The sequence below is a fragment of the Rutilus rutilus genome (genome assembly GCF_951802725.1).
Source record: "Rutilus rutilus genome assembly, chromosome: 10".
In the NCBI taxonomy this organism is placed as follows: domain Eukaryota; kingdom Metazoa; phylum Chordata; class Actinopteri; order Cypriniformes; family Leuciscidae; genus Rutilus; species Rutilus rutilus.
Window position 1 is genome coordinate 14400209 of NC_140215.1, and position 27221 is coordinate 14427429.

At 37.0% G+C, this 27221-nt stretch overlaps 2 protein-coding genes across 2 annotated transcripts in view; one reads left to right on the plus strand and one right to left on the minus strand.

Annotated features, from left to right (window-relative positions):
• itgbl1 (integrin, beta-like 1) overlaps window positions 1-7455 on the minus strand; it is a 42086-nt gene extending 34631 nt beyond the window's left edge. The window contains exons 1-2 of the mRNA XM_084421470.1: window positions 7225-7455; window positions 5728-5930 (exon numbers count right to left, since the gene is read on the minus strand). Of these exons, the coding sequence (XP_084277596.1) occupies window positions 5728-5930; window positions 7225-7316 (295 nt within the window). The 5' untranslated portion in view covers window positions 7317-7455. The remainder of the gene's footprint in view (window positions 1-5727; window positions 5931-7224) is intronic.
• A 4985-nt stretch (window positions 7456-12440) lies between these two features.
• The window catches only part of nalcn (sodium leak channel, non-selective), a 133248-nt gene continuing 118467 nt past the window's right edge, over window positions 12441-27221 (plus strand). Inside the window, exons 1-9 of the mRNA XM_084421475.1 lie at window positions 12441-12526; window positions 17892-17983; window positions 18142-18203; window positions 18847-18987; window positions 19748-19930; window positions 21756-21839; window positions 21955-22094; window positions 22176-22304; window positions 24711-24862. Of these exons, the coding sequence (XP_084277601.1) occupies window positions 18162-18203; window positions 18847-18987; window positions 19748-19930; window positions 21756-21839; window positions 21955-22094; window positions 22176-22304; window positions 24711-24862 (871 nt within the window). The 5' untranslated portion in view covers window positions 12441-12526; window positions 17892-17983; window positions 18142-18161. The remainder of the gene's footprint in view (window positions 12527-17891; window positions 17984-18141; window positions 18204-18846; window positions 18988-19747; window positions 19931-21755; window positions 21840-21954; window positions 22095-22175; window positions 22305-24710; window positions 24863-27221) is intronic.

The following is a 27221-nucleotide window of genomic DNA, read 5'->3' on the forward strand; positions in this document are numbered from 1 at the left end:
ATTAATTTCAGCTTTGATAGTAAAATGCATAAATCTGAGTCACAAACCACTCAGAGTATAACATCACGGGTAGTGGTCGACCGATATATCGCCACTGCCGATATTTGGCACTTTTAAAATATCGGCATCGGCCGATACGTTTTTCTGATTGGCCGATGTGTTGGAATCGGGACTTTTAATTTGACGGCACACCAGATTTTTTTTTTGACGGGTGGCGCTGAGAAGAGAACGGCAGCGCCCAGTGTTGCCAACTTAGCGCCTTTGTCGCTATTTTTAGCGACTTTTCAGACCCCTTTAGTGACATATTTTCAAAAAAGCGACTAGCGACAAATCTAGCGACTTTTTCGACAAACCTCAGTAACCTCCAAATGTTGCCAGCACAGTCCTGCGAGCGAGAGATCTTGCTTTCTCCCTGCCGTCACACCTCTCTCTGCATCGTCTACCTTGTTCAGTGAATGAGAGTAGCAGCAGCACGGCAGCTGACAGACGTGAATGAGTTGTTTCTACGGACTTCTCACTTATCTGCTTCTCTTTTGTTTTATGTTTAACCCTTTCACGCATAGTGGTCACTACAGTGGACAACTATTAAAAACGCATTTTCTTGAATTTGCACAGGTTTTTATGGCAAAGTCCATCACATCACATCAACCTCTTCATTGGACCCTGGTGCATCATCCTATAAATTGCAAGCCGTTGTGTTTCGATTTTTTTCCCCCTCCAAACCAAGATGGCCAAGGGTCAGTCAGACATGCAAAGTTGCTCCGGAATATCCACCCATTCCTTCCATCCTAGGAGACTCTTGTAGGTAAAAAAAAATATTGCAACATCAAGCAATATCTAATGAGTCATATCACAGTTAAATTTTCCAAGTTTTGATTTTAGATTGAGAGAAAACTCTGATTAATCACATGTCCACTGTAGTGGACGTCATGCATCAATGGCTATATTTCAGCTACAATTCATAATTATAATGTGAATATTGTTTTTGAAATTTAAAACTTAACTTAATCTGCAGTGACTTTTTTTACTGTAAATAAATGTATTTGTATTATTAGAATGTAATTTTCATTGACATCGAAAAAAGTCATGTGATTACATAATGTATGACACTTGTAATGCATTACTTGTTAGATCAAAAAGTAATCTGATTTCGTAATGCACGTTATTGTAATGCGTTTTTTTACTTATAACATCAAAAAGTATTCTGATTACGTAATGCATGTTACTTGTAATGCGTTTCTTTACTCGTTACATCAAAAAGTAATCTGATTAGGTAATGCACATTACTTGTAGTTAATTACTTGTTAGATCAAAAAGTAATCTGATTAGGCAATGCATGTTACAATACATTACTCGTAACATTAAAACAAATCTGATTACGTAATGCATGTTACTTGTAACACATTACTTTACTTGTAACATCAAAAAAGTAATCTGAATAGGTTATGCATGTTACTTGTAATAAACATTTAATTTCACAAACCTTGCAGATTTAATGGAATCCAAGCTGTGATATCTTGTGAAGTGTGCATTTGTAGCCTGCATAAACGTGTTACTGCGAGCGACGGTCGTTCTGTGCAAAGTGAGTGAATGCAAACAGAAGATCAGCTTCACAGGAGACGCGATCGAAAAACTTTAAATCCTTCATTTTAAAATATGCTGTGCTATATCCAGTTGCCCACTGTGTCATATTCATATCGTTTTCACTGTGTGCTGTATGTAATATTAGCGTTACCTTGTCTTTATTTGAAAAGATATGATTACCAGTGCACACAATATTACCAGATTACTGAGTGCAATGTTACATTGTTTACTTCCTTTTTATTCACATATTCATATATTTTTAAACAATTACTTTATTTGTGAAAAATACTGTAATAGGATTGCAGATTCAAGAAGTTGCCATCTAAAGTATTAGCATGTTTATTTAAAGATTTGTTTTCTAATTTATTTAAAATGTATAAAATATTGATTAAAATAAATATAAAGTATATAATAAAAATATCGGCTTTATATCGGCCATCGTGCTCTCTAAGATATCGGCAATCAAAAAAACAATATCGGTCGACCACTAATCACGGGTTTCCATCTCTTCCAAATTACAGTAGTTATGATGTGAACGCAGCATAAGCTCATTGTTCTGGATCAGGAGGAATTGTAAAGCTGAGGTCTGTCTAACTCTGCATAGCATGAAACACGCTGATGACGTGTGATGTCTGTGTGAGCAGGGTGCGCGGAGGCAGTGGTGGATAAAATACCTGAAAGCCACACTTGGACTTTGAAGTTAAAGGTCCCGTTTTTCGTGTGTTTTTGAAGCTTTGATTGTGTTTACAGTGTGCAATATAACATGTGTTCATGTTTCGCGTGTAAAAAAACAGTTTTTTTTCACACAACTTACTTATCTGTATACCGCTGTTTTCACTGTCCTATGAACGGGCTGATGACTTCCTTGTTCTATGATGTCCCTCCTTCAGAAATACGTAACGAGTTCTGATTGTGCCAGCGGTTCCTGTGTTGTGATTCGACAGCAGCTTAGCGCACGTTGCCCGGAAAGTTGCGCCTCTTACCATAACGTGGAGATGCATGCGCTCAGTGTTATTGTAAACATGTCTTTTAATATTACCCTATCAATTTGAGCCGGAATCAGACCCGGAGAACATTGATGAAGAGGATCGAGTAGACTTGGACTCCGGGATGAAAATAACAGCGTCTCGACGACATGGCGACAAACACACTCTACAAACGCAACTCTTCCTCTTCTCCGTGGGAGCGCAACAAGACCACGCCCCCTTTTTTTGTGTATTCCTGTGGGCGGAAGTTAGTCAAACAACTGTTCTAGTGACGTCATTAAAGAAGGAAGTAGAGGGATGTAGTCCAAACCGGCCGTTCGCTGTAGGCGACTTCTGTTAAATAAAATATCTCGCTTGGCATTGAACTTTGAGCTTTATAATTTTACAGATATTATTTATACTCTAACAACAACATTACACACTAACTAAAGTTTGAAACATGGGATCACGAAGAACGGGACCTTTAAAGTCACTGTTTAGAATATTACTTGAGTCAAATTTTTAAAGTATGTGATATTTATTGTACTTAAGTATGAAAAGTATTTTTTTTAATTAAATACATACATTGACAGACAGGTAGGACATTGTATCATTGCATTCAGACCAAATTCAATGATTGGATAAATATTTTATAGTCCTACGCCTTCCACAGACTATACATACAGTACATGTAACAGAAGCATGACCCTGATAGTAGTAGAAAACTATAATTTCTACAGATGGAAAAAAGCTACAGAGGGAAAAGTTGAGCCACCACTGTGCCAAATCTTTCACGTGGCTCCTTGAAAACCCAATTAACTTGTTTTGGGAGAGGGAAAAATGAGTAAGAAAAGTGGAAAGGAACTGCCACGTTGAGATCTGTCCCCATAAACTAGAAGAAAAAAGCAAAACCAGGTCACATAAAAAGGGAATAAAAGTGTAATTGTGCTCCATTTTTCTCAGTCTGTATAAACAATTAAAATCCCATGGCAATTCTTGTACATTTGGATTTTCGTAGTATTTGCTGACAACAAATGAAAAGGAAATATTCACATATGTTCGACATGTAGCCTGTTGAAACACCAGAGATGCGAGTGAACAAAAAAAAAAATGAAATCACACACAGATGGTGACCAGCTGTCAGGTAAAACATTTTGTAGTTATATGCACCCCAATTTTTACTGAGTCCTCGTTTGCAGTCCTATTGCTGGGTCAAGCCGTGTTGTCGTGTATCTGCTTGTCAGTGAACAAAAACAGGTGTTTCAAAGGAAAATGATTTATGGAGTCTCCCTGAACAAATACAAATCTCCAGAGAACAAGACAGGTTTTTCTTCTTAAGTCAGAAATTTCTCATTAAATGCTCCACTTATCATGCAGATCTTGTAATAAGAAATTAAATTATTAAAAAAGGAAAGAAAGAAAAAAAAGGAAGGCTGACAATAAGAAATTCTGCTTACTGTCAGGGAATACTATGAGTTTTTCAAAAGAACTGGTTATGGTTATAAAACTGGAGCACGTAAACAAGACCTTAAATGCCCTGTGTGCTAATTGAAATGACGAGACAAAGTTTCAAAGTAATATACAAACAATCCTGCTCAGCTTGCACATCCATCTTTGTGTAATGGTCAAAATGACTGAACAGAAGTCAAAAGGAAAGCGCAGCCTTTCTTACTATATTTGTGGTTTAAATTCCACCTGATGCTGTTCTAAAACTTCAATTACAGTGAAGTGAAGGGATGTGAACAATGGCACAACATCAGAATCCTTTTACAGATCTAGAATATCCCAAACTGCCACGAACAAGCTCTGAAAACCAGCTTATAGTTAAAGAGATGTGGGGTATTTTGACAGATGCACAGTAAGTTGTTAGTAAGAAAAAAAACTGTTGGTCCATATTTGACCTCCATTTTCAGAATACATAGCCTTGAGAGAAACCCTATTATCAGCTATATGGCCCAAAGCTAATGAGCTCTTCACTGGCTCGCAACATGCCCTCACAAATACATTTTCTTCACATATGTCCATTAGTGGTCCTCAACATCTCATGTCTACAGATCAAAACTGAATGTGGAACCGAAATAGATGAGTGTTTTTGTTCAAAGTCCGTCGGGTGGATTGCTGTTTTCAAGAGTATAAAAATTAGCAACTGCAGAAAAGTAAATAAAAAGTACATTCATGTTATTCATGGAAAATTAGATTGTAATGTAAAAACATTTCAAGAGAGACATCTCTGAGGTTATTAAGTGATGGTATATGATTAGAAGTCAAAGCGAGTTCAACTTCCTTTACAACAATATGTTGATTTTCGAATTACTCAGAAAAACTACACTACCCATAAAACTAATATTATATAATATTTCAAATTACAAATATATAAATACATATAAAAACAATTATTTCGAATTTTGACATCCGTATTATTATAAAAGTTTAATTAAATTAAAGTTTCTGTCAATACCTGTATTATTTGAACTGCTTTAGTTCATGGCTTTGACCTCTTTATTTAAAAAAATTATATTGAAGTCAATGGAGTAAATTAATGAGGATCATACTTCCAGCAGCAAGGCAGTTTGAAAAGTGGACAGTCACTCAATGGAGTGTGAGATTTATAAGTATCTTTTACTAGCACCACGATTGTGTCCTTATAATTATATAAGATGTATAAGATGTTTCAAAGCCATCAGCAGGTCATGGAGCTGTCAGTTGAGGGTTTGGATGTCAGGTTATTCAAGAGTCTTTGCTAATGGATTTCTGTGGGCTTACAACAATTTTTGCACACACTCACCATCCAGTGGAAACTACTGAAATGACATTTGACACAGTAAAGGAAGTGTCTGTGAAAATTATCCTTTGAAGTAGTGTCTGAAAAATATATATATATATAAAAAAAGAGGGTTGCTACAGAACAACATGGCACCTAAACAGGCTCCTTTGAAACTGCTTGTGTTTGTCTGAATAGAAGCACTGTGAAATTCAAATGAGACCTTGAAGCTAATGACACAATATTGGATGGAACATCAAAGGCCTTCACAAGCTGGATGTGTGTCTTGCACACGTCTACAAAGCCTTTTTTTTTTTTTTAAACAAGACACCAGATATTGAAACCTGTTCACAAGTAACTGGTAACTGAAGCACTTAGTGGGAATGGTGTTTTGAGAGAGTCTGAGACATCTCTTACCTTCACAGGTCTTCCCATCATATGTCGGACAGACCCAGTCATGGCATTCACATCGCGGTCCATAGAATGTTCCAGGTTCCGTGACCTGGCATATGCAAATCCCGCAATCGCACTCGCCTCTTCCGCTACAGATCAACCCGTCGGAGGTCCGACAGCGCCTCAGTGATGATTCAGAGGAGATCTTACACTCTCCACCCACCTGCCTGCAAGACACAAGAGCTTTCAGTCACACCTGTGACCTTTGCCTTCAACATCAAACCTCTGTTCTTCCCATGTAGGTGAACATATGCCAGATGTTGGATGGGTGGGTGGTGCTTTGCAATCCTCCTTTTTACCAGTAATGACAACCAGACTCCCTCTCGCTTTCTGAAGGAAAAAAACCTTTCTGAGGATAGGTAGTGCAATGTATCAGATTTTGACAGATTTCCTGTCTGTATCTTCTTATAAGCTTGCAAGCTAATATTTAAAGATTACAAATAGCCCTAGGAGATAAATAATAAAATAACTATAAAGGTTATGTGGAAATTACTGCTTTAATGCTAGTGGAGCCATAAGTCATAAGATATGATTCTGCTAGAGGATTCAGTCTACATTCAGAGAACAACAAACTCATGTCTAGATACTGTGAATGCAAATGTTTCTGCTAGAAGATCTGAATTTGTAAGTAATAAAAATATATATAATATAATATAATATATAATATAATAATATCAAAGAGTCCACAGCTGGTAAAGGGTCTCAAGAATTTCATTACAAACCTACTGAAAACAAACGGCAGACTGTATTCCACTGTTTATTATTTTCCAACCCAAGTTTCCCTGTGAAACATTTTTCATTTGATTGTGTTCTTACATAGCCTACCTCTCCTGCTTCTCGTCTCTGGAGTTGGCCTTTCTCACATTACAGGGTAATAAAAATACTTTTTTTTTTTCTTTTTTTTTTAAGCAAACACTATTCAGGGGCTTGGTATAATATGGCTGCACTTACATGGAACAAGTCTGTCAGCCACAACAGCACATTCACTCTCTGATTCCAGAATCTGTCTCTGATTAAGTGCAATGCAGCGAGAGCATACAGTAAACATGCAATGTGGTACAGACCTGATAGTATTGTGGTGAATGTGCACCTGCTATGTTTAAACCACTTAAGTAATTTGCAAAATTACAGTCACGCAATTGTGGACTTTTACCAAAACCATAGGAAAAGATCAAAATGTGCTTATGTTGCTAATACTTCATGCTCTATTAGGTGAAAGCTGGCTTGAAGGAGAACCAAGTAAAACAAATAAATCATTGCTGGCACCTTCTTATAGCTGAGAATCAAAAAAGAAAGAAAAGTAAATAGCTTAAGATATATAGCTACAAGCCATGGACTAGTTCTGTAGCTGTGACTACACAACAGAAACTTTTCCGTCTGTAAAAATCCAGTCTGTCAGCAAAACGTGGTTGCACAGTGGAAAAGTCAAACTGATTGGAAAAACAACACAGCTAAACTCACCTTAGTGACTGCTGTAAACTTCCTTGAACGGCAGAGAGCAAAATTAGAAGCAAAGAAACAAAGACGGAGTTCACCAAAGTCTCTGCATGCATGTTTAGATCCCCACCAGAAACCTGAAGTGAAGTGCCTTCAGGAATTTCCACTTTCCAAAACAGAGGGAGAACGGGCTGGCCAAATCTAGCTTGAACGCTTCAGAGGCCAACAGCACTCTCCATATGAATGCCTTTGATTAGTTGTGACTCTCGGTACAAAGGCAGGAGAAAGAGATAAAATGGCAAAAAAGAAAACTTGGTCACCATAATTCAAAACATTCATACAGATTATTCAGAATTTTACTTTCCATATCCCTGCAATGCTGTCCTTTTCTCCTATATCTCATAATTGAAATGTTATCTTTAGTTGCTTGCATCATGTATTATAAAAGCTGATTTGCTATAACCTCAATTATATAGATGCAGAACGGGATATGAAATGGAGAAAGATGGTCATTAAATTAAGAATCTCTTTCAAGTCTATTTTAATGAGTTGGGTTCTCTTTCACTAATGATTTAAATGATTCTATCTATTTATGTCTATTTAACAACAAACCTGTTGTGCTTATGTCTGCAATCCACTTTCCATACATGAATAATTACATTAAATAAATGTAAATATGAAACAAAATACAAATATATAGTAGCTACAGACACCAAGAAAGCAATATGGCCCACACTGTATTACATATATTGTCTTCAAGCATAATTTGAAGAATCAAGGGACAGTAGGTTATTAAGATTACTACTGAACTTATGATTATGAGTAAAAAAAAAAAAATCCATTTCATAAAGAACATTAGAGCAAAGATAAGCACACAGGTTCATTTTAATTGACAAAATGACTGAAAAAAATACAAAAATTAAAACGCTATCATTAATTACTTACCCTCATCTCTTTCCAATCCTGTAAGACTTCTGTTCATCTTCGGAACACAAATGAAGATCTTTTTGATCAAATCTGAGAGCTTTCTGTCCCTCCATTGACAGCTATGCAACTACCACTTTGACACTTCAAAGAGTAATTTATAAAGAGATTGTACAACTAGCCGCCTAATCCATATGAATTGAGCGGTTAAGTGCAAATTTTCTTAAGAGACTCGATCGCTTTATATGATGAACCGATTTACTTTAGGCTTTTATTCACATATAAACATTGATCAATGAACATAAACAGAAGCTCAGCCAAACCTCTTGCAGAAGCTCAAACGAGAATGAACCTCATTGGTTCTTGCACTTCAAGCGAACATGCTTGAGCTTCCTAAATGGATAGTTCCAGTCCTTGATTCTGATTGGTTGAGCCACGTTCGATGTAAATTACTCAACAAACATACACATGTGACTGCATTACATTAATATTATCAGAGAATGTCTAATAAGGCGAGAAGTTTCACTCTCAGTAAACTTCCGGCTTCTGAACTGGTTGCAGTTCCACTCTGATTCCATATGAGGGCGCTCACAGGACGAGTGCAGAATGAATGGAGGTCTATGGCGCTATACACATCAAAATCCACTTTTCTCAGGATATAATTTTTTCTCTAGTAATTTGAATGTTGTATTCGAAAGGAGATGCAAAGAAATTACACATTGCTGGGTGTTAGATTTTTTAGAGTCACTTATTTGCTTTAAAAAGTATTTTAAAGTGTCAATGACGTCATACACATCGTACGACCAGAGATACTGCTTTACGGCAATCCTTCAGTCACTATGGTGCTTTCGCGCTCTGCACTTTCTTTTCACTCGAGGCATCGACAACACAGCTGACACAGGAAAATACACGTGCTAGAAGAGTTTTTGTTTTGTTTGTTTCTGGTCCCGCTTCGGATGCCACGATGCCATCAAGCGGTATCTCTGGTCGTAATCAGTCCTTCACTAACCAATCAGCGTTCATTAGCAGAATGCTGGCGTGTTATGGGCAACAACAACTCAACCTGTAAGAAATCAAAAGGACTTAAGTACTCGTTCATTCAACTTTCGACCTATAACCCATGATGAACTTGTAAAACCTACAATCAAATCTGAGATTTCTCAACGGCAATCGGGTGAAAGAGACAAATTTAGCAGTCTAGCCCCATAGACTCCTATTCATTTTGCACTCATGGCGATCGCCCCCAGTGGAACTCTGGTGGAACTACAACCAAAATTCGGTACAATAGGACTTAATAGGGTGTGGGCGGGCACTCTGTAGACGGGCTCTGGTATTATTGCGCAACTGATTCTTTGTTGCTGCATGTGTTGATTGGCAACCTCTTTGGATCTACATTGCTTGGCGGAGGAATACATGTGTTATAACCTTATTTTTTTGTTGCTAGTCTTTATTTTATAAATAAAATGAATATTAAAATGAATATTTTTATGGAGTAACCGTTTTATAAAAGCAATAAGCCCCTCGAACGCCCCTTAGCTGTTCTAAATTCACTGTAAAACACGGCTTTGCGGGCATTATTGCTTTAACTGATGCTTTAATATTGCCACAACTGATGTGCGAGTTGATGAATATTATGTGAATAAATGCCTAAACCCAATCTGTTCATCATATTAAGCGACCGAGTCTCTTTAGAAAATTTGCATTAAACCGCTCAATTCATATGGAACTTTTTGAAGAGTCAAATTCAACATCAAAAAGGTCTTCGTTTGTGTTCCGAAGATGAACAAAAGTCTTACACAGGTTTGGAACGACATGACGGTGAGTAGCCTAATTAATGAAAGAAATTTCCTTTTTGGGTGAACTATCCCGTTTAGCCTACAGCTAAATAGCCTACAATTTATCATGCCTCGGCTGGGCGCTCGCTCGATCTCAGTTGGAAGACACACAGTTCCTCATGGATCGGAAACGATCAACATTCTACAACCGAATCTCCTTCCACAAATTAGAAAATCACAAAGATATGTGTTTTCACGTATTCACATCCTGTTGATTTAGCTCTGTGATCTTGGGGGAATCCATACATTAGGCTACACTCCAGAGAGCGAACAACGTTCTCTTTCCTTGACAGCAACAGTTTAATGAGCATAAACAAAACAAAACGAACACTCCGCCCGCAGTTCAGATGATACATCTACAATCCGATGTTACATCGACCAAAAACAGCTTTGGCATCTATGTTTAAATCAAGGTAACTTAAATGGGTTTTTTAAGTTTATGAACATTTATGAAAAATAACCTTCAGTCAAATAGTTCAAGCAGGGGTGCAACTGCACATTTGCTGAGGGGTAGGCCTATGCAAGATCATTGGCTTCCCCCACTAATTACAGCTGCATTAAAGCAGTGAGTGATTTTCCCTTTGTCTTTTTAGTTGTTTGATTTAACATTTTGCTGTCACCTTAAGACCTAATGCACGAATTGACCAAATCCGATATCTCAGCTTTTCATAAATCTGCATATTTGTGATAATTACCCCAGGGCGTTATTTACCTTTTATAAAGGCCGATTTTTTAAACTTATTAAATGTATGCATCATCTTAAATTCAGTTATAGCCTAATAAGACATAAATTTAAATAATTTACAATTTGCAATAAATAGCCTAATGTTATGAGATTAATGTTTTAAATAAATGTTTTAATTCACAAGTAAGAAAAATATGCAATGAGACTTTTAAACACGAAACTAAACCGCCAATAAGTGGCGGCAAATGACCGTCTTAATAAGCGAGTCATTGAGTCGTTCATTCAAACGATTCGTTCAAAATGCTGAATCATTTCAGTAACAAAACAGTGATGTGTTGCTTTCCTTTAGAACTATTTTCGTCGGTGAAGTAAAACAAAAACAGTCAATAATGTGTCTAAAAAGTAAGTAAACGTAATATTAACTACTTGTTTATTGAACTATAAAATTAATGCAACATTTGGAATCATTATAATATTCAGCAAAGCAGCCCTTGGTCGTATGCTGTATCTTGGTTTATATATATATATATATATATATATATATATATATATATATATATATATATATATATATATATATATATATATATAATATATATATATATATATATGTGTGTGTGTGTGTGTGTGTGTGTGTGTGTGTGTTTCTTATGTGAGTTTTGTGATTTATCCACGGAAGTCTCTCACGCGAGCTTCAACAGCGCCACCTTACCAGAAATATAGGCTAGGCTACACTATCCGTTTACAATCGCTGTTTACACTGAATGTAGCTAATAAAATCAGAATCATTCTCCCGTTTCGATGCTTCCTTCAAGTGATTTTTTAAATCATTTATGTAGCTACTTGCAGTCTCTTTCACTTGTCCCTTCAAAAAACACGTGTCCTGGACAAGGTTAAGCTATATAATTTCCCCTTTTTCTTCATCCGCCCCAGAACGCTTCCCATTCCCAAATCTATCCATTTTTGGTCATGGTCACAGACAGATTAAAGTAGGGTGATCGGTTGATATTGATATAATAAAAAATAATCATTTAAAATGTTAAACAAAAGTTAAAATAAAAACGTTTCCTTTCATCATTTAAAATAAAGTTTTCCTTTCATAATTTAAATTTTTTTTTTTTAAATAAAGTTTTATTACGGAGGTTTTCAAAGAATAGACTTTTCTCACAATAACCAATAGCCTCCCTCCCGTCCGGCGCCCCTATGGACTGCATACCCCATTTTTGTGCCATTGAGTTCAACCCTTGACTCCTGTCATTTCAAATGATGATAAATGAGAATTAATATTAGGCCAATTTGTAATATTATTTGTTGTTTTGCTATTATTATCCTTATTGATTTTGTTTGTTGTTTTAATAGCAAAAAAGCATTTGGGTAATTGGTCTTTTCACTCAAACACTTTCCATTCCGCCTAGTAGATAGCCCTTGTGACAATTATCCCTGGGGTTATCTACATAATTATTATTATTTATTATTTCCAATGATAATTTTAGGATAGGTTGTTGTATTGAATTTTAATCAATATTTGTTCTTCCAGTTATTTAGTAGGCTATTCAAAACTACTGTCTATTCAATAACGTTTAACAGTGACTAAAAATTCGATTTCAAATTCTTTTTTTTAATTTATTTATTTTATTTTATTTTTATTCACCAGCATTTCATCTGCATTCAACATTAATAAAAAACAAAAGGCAAACTTTTTTTTATATCAATACTGATATTATGCATGTCAAGGCCTGCGGAATCTCATCCTGCGAGCTGTGCTGTAGCGGGTCACGCGCGTCTGATGCGCATCTGTCGCGCGGCTGCTGTGACTGTGAAGCTCGAGCTCAGTACGAGACATGGACTATACATCGCGTTAACGGCCAAACTTCAATAACCAGTAAGTCAAAGAGCGTTTTTCTGTCGTTTCGGCATGTGAGTTCGATTAGAGTGTCGCATAAGAGATGTATTTTGTTTTATTCGGCTTGTATGCATGTCTAACGTTACCAGGAAGTGTGTGGACCGACTGCGCAGCCAAAAGGCCTTTGTTAAAAAAACAGCACTGCCAAAGATTAAAAACCTTTTTTTGGATACGCTTATGACAAATTTAGACAATAATTCAAGCAATGTCCTAATCGACATGCCTTTATATTTAGTGTAATTCGTGTGTTTTTGCTTAAGAGGTTATTTAGCTAGAGCTACAGCGGCAGCAGCCCTGCTCTCATCTGTTGCTATGGTAACCGTGTGGCAGCAGGAGGAATCTCCCTGCATAATAGCTGATGTCACTGTGTTCCGGTGTGCCACAAGTATAGACCTCATTCAGAGCAGGGCCATGACAGTTATGAAAGCGAGGCTGTGAGGGATAGACTTACAGTGTTTTCAACGGCGTCGGCTTTAAAAAGCTGCATAAAGCTCCTAGATCACATCCAATTTTCCACAGCTCATGTTGTCTGGAGTTTTTTTTGTCTACTGAAATTTCTTGGAAAGATATTTTGCAGTGTTTCGTCAGCAGAACAATCCAAAAACACATTAAATAACAAAACAACCCACTGAAGAGATATATGCCCATCCACAGCCTCGCTTTCACTCCCGTTAAAAATCAATGATAGCGCTGCCATGAATAAGGTATATACTGACATGATCTCGAGTCAGTCTGATTTGCATGTTTTGTGCATGTGATAAATCTTTGAAGACAGGTGGCTTTTGGCACTGGCCTGTAAAAATGGAGGTCTTGCATTAAATAGGCCTATCTCTGTAGGTCAAACAGATGCTGGGTGTTTAATAATCATACAGTCGTGAGCTTAGAATTATAAGGTTCTATCTCCGTTTAGGTTAGTTCTGAGATATTGAGCATCAAAGTTTTTACATCCCAGCTGGCAATGGAGAGATGGAACCTTTTTATTTTATTAATAACTACTAACAAAATATTTTTTTTACAAAAATAACACCACACAGGCATTAATAAACACCTAATGGATCAGATTATGTCAAAAACTCAATTTCGACCAAAAGTGGAGATAGAACTTTATAATTCTAAGCTCACGCAGTGTTATTTGGATCAACCTAAGATTAATGATTCGGATTCTGTGGATTTTGAAAATGTCCGGGTGATTGTTTGTAAAAACACTGGGCTGAGAGGCTAAACATGGAGAGAGACAGATAGAGAAAGATAAATACTTTATTGATTTAATTTTAGGGAGTCCCCACCAGGAATTATGTAGCACCAGTGTCATAAACAACATTTGCCCCCTGGGAATTTTTTTGAAATTACAAAAGTAACTTTAAACAATAAGATATCTCAACACAAAACAGATGCTTTGCTAGAATTCATTTAAAAAAAATGTCACGCTCTCTACATTTCATTGTATTCTGAACTGTCACAGTATTGTTTGATGTAATTGCTGTTACAGAGTTGGTTGGGAGTGTGTAATTTCATGATCAGTGTTTTAAGAGCTTATTTTCTATTTTTTCTTTCCATGAAATTTATTTTATTTTATTTTATATTAGCTTCAAATACAGTAACAGTAATATTATTATTTTGGTTATTAGGCCTATTGCTGTACACATTAATAAAATGGATACATTTGATGCATATTGCTGTTTTTGCATACAGTCATAGCCAGAATTATTGGCACCCTTGGTAAATAAATATGATCAAAGATGGCTGTAAAAATAAATCTGCATTGGTTATCCTTTTGATCTTTCATTAAAAAATGTCTATATCTTTCATATCTAACCTTTCACTGAAGTAAAATAATTTAAAGTTGGGTGAAAATCTCTTGATGAATTTTTTTTTTCTCCAATACACGTTGGCCACAATTATTGGCACCCTTTTATAAAATACTTTTTGCAACCTTATTTTGCCAAGAGAACAGCTCAGAGTCTTCTCCTATAATGCCTGATGAGTTTGGAGAACACCTGACAAGAGATCAGAAACCGTTCCTCCATACAGAAGCTCTCCTTCAGATTCCCAGGTCCATGTTGGTGCGTTTTCTCTTCAGTTCACTCCACTCATTTTCTACGGGGTTCAGGTCAGGGGGCTGGGATGGTCATGGCAGAAGCTTCATTTTGTGCTCATTGACACATTTTTGTGGTTATTTAGATTTTTGTTTTGGATCACTGATGGAAAATCCGACCATGCGGCCCATTATAAGATTCTAGCAGAGGCTGTCAGGTTTAGACTTTTTAATCTTTTGGTATTTGATAGGGATGTGTGCATCGACTAATTTGACAATCGGAAGTTTTGTAACTGACTAGTCGACTAGTCTAAAAGTAAGAAACCCTCTAAAAACTTGCATGATCTATTTGAGCGCCTAATACATGAATCAAACAGTCAAATGCCCCTAAACGCCACAGACTTGGCAAATAAAGCTCATTCTGATTCTAATTCTGAAGCTCAGTTATTTTTGTCGGAGTTGAAGTGATTATGTGATGGGCATTTGCTTGCTTTGGCTATCACACCTACGTACATGTCCTGAATATGGTTATGCATGGCTCTAGTGGAATTATGCCAGTTAGAAATGGCACAGCTTACTTAAAACTTTTCTGTTTTATTTCTAATTCAAAATACCCGCATCTCGTTTGTCTTTTGAGCGGTTACGCTTACACAAAGAAAACACATCTGAGGTAAAATAAAAAGATATGGCCCTACCTCTTAAAGGGTAACTAAACCCTAAAACAACTTTTTTTTTAGTTAATGATCTCTAACGCCTCGTTCACACGGGGCATCAGCGTCAACGCTTCCCATTGACTTTGAATGGGTGACGTCAAGCGTTGCCGAAAAGAATTGTGGATCCGTCGGCGGCGCTTCACTGGCGTTGCTCGCGGCAGAAGTTGAGAATTTTTCAACTTCTGCCGCGAGCAACGCCAGTGAAGCGCCGCCGACGGAAGCGTCAGCCAATCAGGATCGCTCTATGCAAATACAGTAGCCAGGCGGCAGCCAATCACGTTCATCCTGTTCAAGAGCAGCAAACTGAGGATACATTTTAAAATGGAGGAGAAACTAATTATTGCGGTGGGCAATCACCCGGTCCTTTATGACCAATCACTTTTTATATCACTTTTGGCATCCATGTTGAATGACAATGAAGCTTGTTGTTGAGTTCCTGTCTAATTTCATTGGCTGACGCTGCTATGACCATGGCGTCAGTGCCAAACTTCAGCCACGCCTTCCGTCAAGCATTGACGCTGACGCCCCGTGTGAACGCACAGTAAGACTGGGGCTTTATTAATGCTGTTCATTGATTCGAGTCATTTTTTTGACATTTGGGTTTAAAGTGTTTTAATTCTACAATATATGGTGTAAAAACGTCTGAGTGCTGCCCTCTTCAGGTTGAACGGTGGCTACTGCAGTTGAATTTTCCTATTGGAAGTTGTGGCACCCTCTGACGTCAGAGGGTACCAGCTAACCACACCCTTGCCTACAGAGAGATGCGTCTCAGATGCACGCCCTCCCTCCGCTGGGCTCTGCCCACTTTTCCAGCATTTTTCAAATATTGCCAGTGGGTGGAGTCAGGCTCTGACCAGGGGTTTAGTTACCCTTTAAGGCAGTGTTCTTCAACCCTGCTCCTGAAGGACCCCCAACACTGCACGTTTTCTTTGTCTCCCTAATCAAACACACCTGATTCAGTTCATCAGCTCATTATCACATGGGTTAAACGTGCAGTGTTGGGGGTCCTTCAGGAGCAGGGTTGAAGGACACTGCTTTAAGGTATTATTTTCCCAAGTGTTTTATTTTAATGTGCTATTTAAAATGCTTTTAAATGTCTCAAAGTTCAAGGCACAGGGAAGAAGGGGGAACTGGTGGACAGTAAACCGAAGTTTTAAAATAAATAAAATGAAAGTAAACGGCTTGTGCTTAGTCTTGTCAAATGTACCGACTTCGGTACCAAGTCAGTATTGAAATTAAAAAAATGTGACGATACCAGGATTTCCCTCTAGCATTTTGAGCACTGTTGAACGGATTCTTAAACACCTCTGATTGGCCATTACGTTCACGCGCTCAACATATATGTCTCTGATTGGCCATTGTGTTCACACGCTTAACATATATGTCTGTGTAAATTTGCTTTCAAACGCTCCCGTGTGTATCTGTGTAAGCGCTCGGTGAAGACAACATGTTTTTGAAGCGTTGATCATTGTAGCCAATCAATCACAGACATATATTTTGAACGCGTGAACACAATGGCCAATCAGATATGTTGAGCTTGTGAACACAATTGCCAATCATACTGTAGGTGTTTAAGAAATTCCTTCAACAGCGCTCAAAATGCTAGAGGCAAATGAAAGGCTAGATTTTTGAATGAAAGATCAAAAGGATAAACAATGCAGATTTATTTTTCAGCCATCTTTGATCATATTTATCAAGGTTGGCCAACAATTCTGGCCATGATTTGTAATTTTAATGGTGATAGCTGTTTTGCATAATTTTAATGGTGAAAAATGTGTTAATATTATTCATTCATTTGGAGTTGCTTCATTCCTATACATAAGTTGGATCAATCATAGTATGAAGTGGGAATTGGATAATAAATCTAGAGCAGTATATAGTTGCATATCTGACTATATTCTGTAGAAAAATTTTGAAAACAAAAAAAGCCTTTGGGGGAATTATTATCCTTTCTCATTGCCAAACACAAAACATTTATGTAACAAGCCAGCCTAAAAAAAACGGCACCAGTCACCATTAAAATGTTTAGTGATTGCATCCTGCCTTTAGGCAAATAGTCCTTTCTGGAGAAGTGAGAGTAATTGTAGTCTTCTGCAACTTACTCCTACATTAATGCACTTACACCCTATAATTTAGTTTTCACTTGTCTTCAATCCTCTATCTATCAACATATGCTAACTGTAGCAATTACTTCACAAATTGCTTGTGACTACGTGGAAGCTGTTCTTAGCAGACCACTATGTTCTTGACATAAATGTAAGAACTTTTAAGATTCAACTTTCCTTTGTAGACTTCACATTTTTATCAGACGCACACTTCTTGTGCATCTTGCCACTGATCCAAATTGACATTCGAACGACCTTGACCATGTATTTTGTGTTACATCTGACTTCATCATGTTAGCCTATACGATTTTTTACGCACAAAACCTGCCTGACCTTACTGGGCATGACAGTATGCTTGGAGTTGATTTGTTGCTTTTGTGTTGATATCACATGTAAAGGTCAAGCTTTCAGCTGTAATGTGATGCAGCATGAGCATTCATTGACTGGACTCCTTTATAAATAAGAATAAAAGGCTAATGATGTTTTTGCAGGACAGGCCTCAACTCCACCGATCAGCTGTCTTTCGTACTGAATTCAATTCCTCTCTATGCCGGGGATGAATGCACCAATGAGGAGCCTGACCGTGAGTAACCTGGTCCCACAATCCCATCCGTCCATGACTCCGCCACTCAGTGTTGCATATATTCCTTGTCTGATGTGGTGGACATTATTTGTCTATATAATTGTACCCATTTGGTACACCATATGCCATGTTGACTAACTGTTGTGTGTTATTTACAGGGTATGCCTGATCGCATGTTATGTGCAGTGCTGGAGCAATTTCAGCTTTACTTTTCCCGTTGGTATGTGCGCTTTGTTTCAGTGAGTGTGTGATATCCATGTTTTATTATTGGCCTCGGTAAGAATAGCTCTAGTGCCAATATTATGCAGTCTCATTATCGGTCGCCTGTCGTTTGTGTTACGCTGAAGATCCAGTGTGATCTTTGCAGAAGGTAAGTCAGCATTTCTTTGTAAAGTCAACAGTCTGTGTTTTATGTACATCATGTGCTTGATTGTGTTTAACGGTGAGTGTGCAACACTATGATACATACTGTCTAGTATCATACTGAGCTGTGTCCTCATGTCCTACTGTACAGCCACAATGAATACATTGCTCAAATCTGTTTGCATGCCACTGTAGTTACTTTGCTTAGGACTTTTGATATGACACTTCCTCTCTGTGCTTTTTATACCACATACTTATAGTAATAAGCATTTAGCCTATTGCTAAATTGCAAAAACTGTTTCTAAATTTTGCTAAACTAAATAGATTTTCATTTTCTAATATTTAATTTTCTAATATAATTGCTTAGAACACATATACAATCGAGTTAGCATCCAATAAAGAGTAAATCTCATGGCTACAAAAAAAAAGAAAAGAATTTGAGCTTTGCCTGATGTGTCGTTTAAGTTAGCATTTGTGGTCGATGTGCTTTTGTCTTTCAGATCCACTCTCTCTATAGCACAGCGAGCCCAAGCATGCTGAAGAGGAAGCAGAGCTCGCGGGTCGAGGCCCAGCCCATGACTGACTTTGGGCCAGATGAAACTCTGACAGACAGTGCTGACATTCTTTGGATCAACAAACCAGTATGTGAACAAATCTGATATCTGATCAATAATGTTTGATCCACATACCCCCAAAAAGAGATACCTGATAAGCTCAAACTTTTTCCCAACTAGGTGCAATGTCATACGCAATTTCCTGTGAATGTGTAAGATTTCTGATTCATTAGCCGCTATAGATAGATAACTAGAAGAAAAAGAATGTACAGTAAATGGTAAATCTGTTTGCTATTGAGTTTTCAATATCAAGCGGCATAACATGCTTTTTTGTACAGCTAAGATAGCTGTAAGTGGCTGAACACAAAAGGAGATTCAGAATAATGTTCATGCTGCTCTTTTTTTACACTGTATAACAAAAGTGACCAGGGACTTTCAAACTTCAAAAAGGACAAATAAAGATGATAAATTTAGCCCATCTTGTGTGCTATATTCCAAGTCTTCTAAAACCATTCAATAGCTTTTTGTCAGGAGCAGCTTGAAATTGAACTTGCTATTCGTTGAAAATCCTCTATTGTACAACAGAGACCAATATGTTCAGTGAATAATTGTTTGACATAAGAAAACTTATCAACTTAACAAATTATAGTGAACAAATCCTTTTTTGTTTTTTTGTCACTTTGGATGGTGAATAGTGAATTTTCCTTTTCAGGTAAACTATTTCTTTAAACTAATTCCTTTTGCTTAGTGTATAGTGGACAGACACAGCCCCTGTCAGGACAGGGTGCAAAACTGAAACCCTGAGTATGTGCCACACTCTAAAACAGATTGTGTTCTTTGTCTTCAGTGGGTTCATTCTCTCCTGCGGGCTTGCGCTATAATCAGTGTCATTTCGGTCTGTATGAACACACCTAAGACCTTTGAGCACTACCCGCCCCTGCAGTATGTCACCTTCACCCTGGACACACTACTGATGTTCCTCTACACTGCAGAGATGATCGCCAAAATGCATATCAGGGGCATTATCAAGGTAACACACTCAATCAGCATTGTCATGATTTATAGCGGAAATAGGATGTGGAAAATGTCCGTTGGAAGTGAATAAAAAAGGCAGGTGGCTGAATAACGTGTGGTCAGTTTAATTGGTGAATCAGGAATAACAACCCCATAGAGAGATATTGAATAGTGAGTAATTTGCCTTCTGAACCAGCCACAAGATGCGTTCATGATTTTCTTTATCTTTCCTCTGGCATGGAAAGCAGGAAGGTTTATGTAGAAGATAGAGTAATTAATTTGTTTGTTTTTTAGCCCTGAGCCAGGGTGATTAACCTTGCAGCAATTATATGCTAAGTTAACACATGCATTTTAATTTTATTGAAGGAGAGGAACTCACATCATTATTATACAGTGACCTCAACTTAGTTAATTAGGCCAGTATATTTGTTTTGTATTTCAATCTTTGGAGTGATTATGATCTGTGAAAATCAGACTTGTGTTTTTCTTTATCACTGATAGCAGGTATATTTTTGGTCATTTGTATATTCTGTACTCGGACACAGCATTATGAACAGTTACTAATGCAGGAGTAGTCTAATCATTGATTTAATGTAAATAATTAATTATCTGTTGTGAATTAGGCCATTTTCGTTTTATTAAGTAACTCATTATTAAGCATTAACTATTTCAAATTCAGTCTCTCCTAGTTGCATCAATAAAGTCAGTCAGACCTTCACACAAAAATCATGTTTGTGGCCTACTAATACAGTGTGAGATCTGAGCACTGGAGCTAATCAGAGGCTCTGAAATCCCAGGGGATTTCTGGGCAGATGTCTTGGGAGAACAAGTGTTTCATCCACTGAAGTATCTGTCTCTCAATCAAAGAAAAGCCACTGGAGCGTGAAGGCAATCTGCACTCAAACAAACAAACCTGAGCAAGTCACACATCTGATGTCATTTCCTGTGCACCAGCTACATGTGTGAATAGGTAGTTGACATGATAAACCCTGTGGTGTCACATGCTGTGTGACATGCTGCACTCTACTTTAAACAAACCCTTTCTGGACTCATATTTATTGAAAGACTATATGGAATATATGTACTTTCAAAAAATATATATTATATGCTACTGGGGTCAGTAAGATTTTTAATTTGTTTCTAAAGAAGTTTTTAATGCTCACCTCTGCTGCATTTATTTGATCAAATATACAGTAAACCTAATACTGTGAAAATACACTCTTTTATATTTTTATATATTTTAAAATGTAATTTACTCCTGTGAATTTTCAGCAGCTATTACTCCAGTCATCAGTCATACGATCCTTCAAAAATCATTCTAATAAGATTACTTACTTCTTAAGAAACAATTCTAATTAATACCAATTTTGAAACCAGTTTTTTCTGCTTAATATTTTTTTATATTAATTCACATTATTAATTAACATTTATGTATGCGTTTTTTTATTTATGTCTGTCTTTACTGTTATTTCTTCAACCAGAAGTATTTTCAGTCTCAACAGGACTATTTAAAATAAACTAGTCAACGCTTAAAAATAAATGCTTAAAAGAAACCAGTTACATGAACGAAAATATACAGTTAACTTTTTATATAGTTATTTTTTATGGGTATGTTATGCTTCTACCTGAATATTTACTCTACCACTAGAGACATAGTTTGATTGCTCTCATTAATTATATATTTTTTGTGCCATGTTTACTTTTTCTAGGTACTTGTTAGGCAATTAGGTACTCTGTTGTTAACAGCTGCCACAATCTTTCATTAGACCGGTAGACCAGCTGCCACTCACCTGTGGACTTTCATTTACAGCCTGTGTCTTATCACCTGCCTCTGTTTCCAGGGAGAGAACTCCTATGTTAAAGACCGTTGGTGCATGTTTGATGGCTTCATGGTGGTCTTCCTCTGGGTCTCTCTTGTGCTTCAGGTATTAAAATTGTGTTTAGTGTTATTTCCAAATTGAATTGTTTCTTTCAAATTAAAAAGGAGTGAGCTTCATAGGTAACTCCACTCATCCGCTTGTTCGTCTGAATGGTCTCAAGGTGTTTGAAATAGCAGAGTTAGTGGACCAAATGTCACCCTGGGGAATGTTACGCATACCGAGGGCCCTCATTATGATCCGAGCCTTCCGAATCTACTTCCGATTTGAACTGCCACGCACCCGGATAACCAACATTCTCAAGTAAGAGCCCCATAAGTGCAAAGAATGTGAGAAATGTAATCTTGTTAACATATCCACCACTTAAAATTCACTTCCTTTCAGGCGGTCGGGGGAACAGATCTGGAGTGTGACCATATTTTTGCTGTTTTTCCTGCTCCTGTATGGAATCCTGGGGGTTCAGATGTTTGGCACCTTCAATTTTCACTGTGTCATCAATGGTACTCAGAGATAGTAAGAAAGTTTCATCATCATTATTCTCTCAACTGTTCTCTTTAAATCCAATAAAATAATTTAACCTAATAGCCCAAGAAATCAAGAACTTCTCTTTGTGTGGTGAGTTTTATCATACTCCTTGTGGTTTATTATCCCTGGGATGAATCAAGGGGATTTAACATAATGCTGAAGTTTTTCCTGGCATCAGAGCAAGATAAGAAGTATGTGTCTGTTGCTGTAGACCTCCCACACACATCTGTTCTTTGGTATCCAAATCCCATTAGCAGCTGTAAATGGAATTAATAACAGATCATAATTTTCATTATGTGATGTCACAGCCTCATAAACACTCAAGTAAGAACAGCCTCATTATATGATATGTTTGTCTGAATTTCTCATTCATATCTAATCACATGGAGGCGCTTGAAAAGCCAACAGAAATTCTGGTCTAAAAATGAACAGTAAATCTTGCTGGAACACTCGCACGCATCCCAACTTGAGGGCGTGACGAAAGCAGGGTTGAGCGCAGTCTTAATGCAGCGTGTGTATGGAGCTGTGGAGGTGGTTCTCTTTTAAAACCCAGGCCTATTTAAAATTCCGTTGCAGATGTGTGGCGTGTCAGAGCCGGCACTAAAACAAAGAACCTAAACCATCAGCAACAGAAGAGTGTGCTGAGCACTAATCACAATAATTAATGTTTCCTTTGTTGCCTGGGCATCATGCACATGCTCGCCTCTTTTCGGCTGCCTGGCCTCAATCCGTCTGTATGTGCATGAGAGAAAAGAGCTCTTATATTGTGAGATATCTCACTGCACTGACATTCAACATATTATTATTCAAAAGGTGTTAGTCATAGGTTAAAAAATAGTGTCTGCCATGTAATATATGTAGACAGGCAGTATTTTTATGTGTCATGGAAGTGTATTTCAGAAAAACTCAGTGTTGATCATCGTGCAGAACTACAATACTTGTCCTTGGCTAGTCGCTATCTGAATTACACATGGATTTAATTGGATAAATGTGCTAGGGAGTTTGCAGACTTGTGTCTATTGGGGATATATTTTTAGATTTGATGTCACAACGTTTTATATTTTGGGTGCTTAAAATATGAATGAGCACAGGCCTTGTGACCTTGCCAATCATAAACTATCACCTTGTTTCAAAAATGTCCCACACATTTCTCTCAGTTACAGGCATCAAGTTATGACAGGTGATCAATATGATACAATCTCTGTTTCTGTCTGTATTTTCTAGCATTTTATATCTATTTAAGTGTACAATACTTAGATAAAATGGATAATTTTATGATGTTATCACTGTCTTTTGACTAGTGTTTGTTATCAGTTTCTTCAAAGGGATGATCTCTTTGGCGGATTATTTATCACTGAATAATTAAAGCTATTTTGATTCGCCGCTGTGCCTCTGATTGGCCTTTGTGATACTGCAATCAATGATCCCTACTCATTTCAGAGTCTTTAATAAACAATTTGAAAGTATGTCTGGCAAGGCAATTTGAAAGCATTATTTTTCATTAGAGACATCAAGTGCCTCCTGAAGTAACACCTGTGGTCCAATCTAAAGCTGTCTGCATATGCATGTGTGTTAGATTAGGTATATCTTTTATCATCTTTCAGGAACATTAAGGTCGTAAGTTTTATTTAGAGTGCTAAATACAGTTTAGTTATGCAATAGAGCGGATACAGTCTATAAGCTAAGCAACATCTAAACATGAAAATCTGAGAGAATGAAAGTAGCAGGTGTGTATGTGTGTGTAAAGAAAAACAGGAAAACACAGATTGTGTGATTTACACAACAAAATTGTGTTTTCCTTCTAAACTTGATTTCTTTGCTTTTGATTAATGCAATTCTCTAAAATATGCAATATAATAGATTCAATTATGTCGGTTGAATGTAGTAAGTACTCGAAAATGATTTTTGCTGTTGACATTACTGAAACTTGACTCCTAGCATGCTTTTTATGGGACTTACTGTAATGTGAAGAGTGAAAATGTCATTATTTTATATGTTTTTGAGCAAGATGAGAACAGTAAAAAACTTGATAGTGGTTAATGTTCAATTATGTTGGTATTTAGAACCAGTTCAATTACACTGGGTTACCATTGTGGTGAAGTGCTTTTGCTTGGCCTGATGATGAATACATATGGAGAAGACAGATGTGTATATAATGTATGCATTTATTCTCCTTTAAAACTCCTACCTCGTGTACAGGGCAATTAGAGTCACACTTGTTAGCAAATATGGTTGTCAGTCCCAAATGCTAACTTTATATGTTGCCAAAGAGCACCAGGATAACACTGCTAGTCTGTGAAAACACCAGATGGCCTGTTACAATATAGTGGTTGATTTGATAAGATATAACATTTGATAATAATTGTTTGAAAACTCACTCTGGTTTTTTTCCAGTAATGTGACATGGAACAGCCTTGCGATTCCTGATACACACTGCTCTCCAAACGGGGAGGGTTATCAGTGTCCAGCGGGGTTTGAGTGTATGGATCTGGAAGAATTGGGACTTAGCAGACAGGAACTCGGATATAGTGGCTTCAATGAGCTTGGTGAGTCATTGCGGCACTTACATGATAAAATCATGTTTGTAATTTTGTTTCTTCTCTGTTAATTTTCATCCACTCTGTTCTCTGAAGAATATATGCGTAGTGTTTGCCAATGCAAAAATTCAGCTCACATCTTCTTTCAAACATAAAACCCCTAACCTAACTAACATATTAACATATTACTGTAGTAATAATTTATATCAGTTAATAATAGTTACCAAGCATTTAATAATATGACAGAATGTGCATTAATGTAAAATAGTTCTGAACACAGCTCATTCAGTCAGAACTATCTGCCAAATATATAATTTTTTCTTTTTTTTGGTATGTCTTCAATTTGCTCTTGGTCAATTTGTCCTGCTGTTGCTAAAAATATTAATTATATTATGAATATTATTTTTCTTTTACTTCAATAAAACATTGTCTCTCGCCTTTTTTTTTACCAGGAAATATAAGCCTGATTGGTCTAGTTTTAATTGTCTGTGGAAAATTATTCCATCTCTGCCCTTTGTAATTATGTACAGTGATTAAGAACAATAATGTCTTTTTTGACAAAGTGTGATTAATTGTAGCATTTTTAGCTGAAGCGTTTTGAGTTGATCTATGCATTATGTGCAAGCAAACATTAACAGATAAATGCCCTCTCTCTCTCTGCATTTTGGAAATGTAATATTTTCAGCAAGGCTTATATTTCAAAGCATTGTGAAGGCAGCTTCACAAATAGACCAGTTTATTTAAGCACCTTGATCTGTACGGAGCAGCATGCCATATTTTTATCGCTTTCATTTGAGATAAATCCACTAGAAAGGTGCACAGAGCAGTGCCACTAATCTCCAAATAGCCATGAAGGGAGGCTTTTCCCTAGAAAAACAGTTGTGTCTTTGAACTGTTGACTTACAGAACATTGAGATCTGCGAAAGGGCCCTTCTCAGTCTTCTTTATAGAGTTCAGTACACCGATAAGTCATGTGTAAGTCAACCAGAACCGCTCCTGCATCAGTGATCTGTCGTCCATTCATCCGTGTTCACAGTGCGGATTGCAGCCTCAACAACAATGGCTTATTTTGGCTTCCAAGATTCAGGGAGGCAGAAACATAAAGTATGATTGGAAAAAGGTCCCATATCAGGGTTAATATGTTTTTTGCAGATCCAGTTGGACTGCCAACGTTTTCACTGACCCCACCACAATGTTTTAAAAAAAACATTTTTATCATAGATCACATTTTTAGATCAAGTTTATAATTGTATTCATTATTTTAATGTATTTGTTTTATTTAAATTAAATCTCAATTTTTTTTGTTTAATTTTAAACTTTAATAATAACAGAGTTGTAGGAACACAGTCAAGGCTTTTGGAATAATATTGTCTTTTTTTAGTCTTGATACCCCTTGGTCTTTAGTCTTGATGCCCCTTCTCAGGCCATCCAGTAAGAAATGTGAAAAGGGTTTCCTTTGCTAGGCATCTCTGGAGACAATGATTTATCCCTAAGTGATTTTTAATGGAAGTCTTTAGTTTGCCAAGTGCATTTCCCTCTAATTCATCCAGGGAAAGACTCTGTTACTGTTTATACTAAAGCATGTACTTTATCTAATGCGAATTACATATTGATTTAACACAGTTTTTTTGAAAATGCCAAGTGAAATAGTGTATTTCATCAACATGGGTCCCTGTAAAGGATATGTGTATGGTTGGTGATGAAGCTAACCTTTACAGGGCCCTGCCAGTGTCCTTGGCCCATTCTGCCCTCGGACCTGGTGGGAAATGGCAGGAAGCAGAACTGAGTGGCATGCTTCCTGCTGGCCTTTGGCAGCCATATCGCAGCACGGCATCATGGGTCACTGTGAGTGCAGAGATAACATCATTGAGGGCTTGGAACTAGAGAGCACATCATACACCGTGTATATGAAATAATCATGTATTTTAATATTACTTATATACTATTGCAGTATTTATTTATATTTTGAATCTTTTTTTTGGTGTATGTTTTCTGTTTTCTTTTTAATTTCATGATGCGTACTAATTAGCCTACTTATACTATGCCCTAAAGTATGTATTGTTTTTGTGAAGAAAAAGTACATACTTTTTGAGTTTTGAGCAGAAGATTAGGCAAGCTTTGGGACATACTGCTTTGTCATAATTGTGTCTTTTACAGACCGCTTTGCCGCTTAGTTGCGTGCATCCTGTCACCGTTTAAACTGCCTTGTCAATCATCTTGTCACATTTCCAATCTTCCACTTTTAATTTATTTTACTTTCCTATCGTATCATAGAGAAATGGGTCTTTCGTGTGTCTTTCATGCGGAGACTCTCCTTATGTCTTTGAAATTTGCATAATGATGCATTTAAAAAATAATGACCAAACAT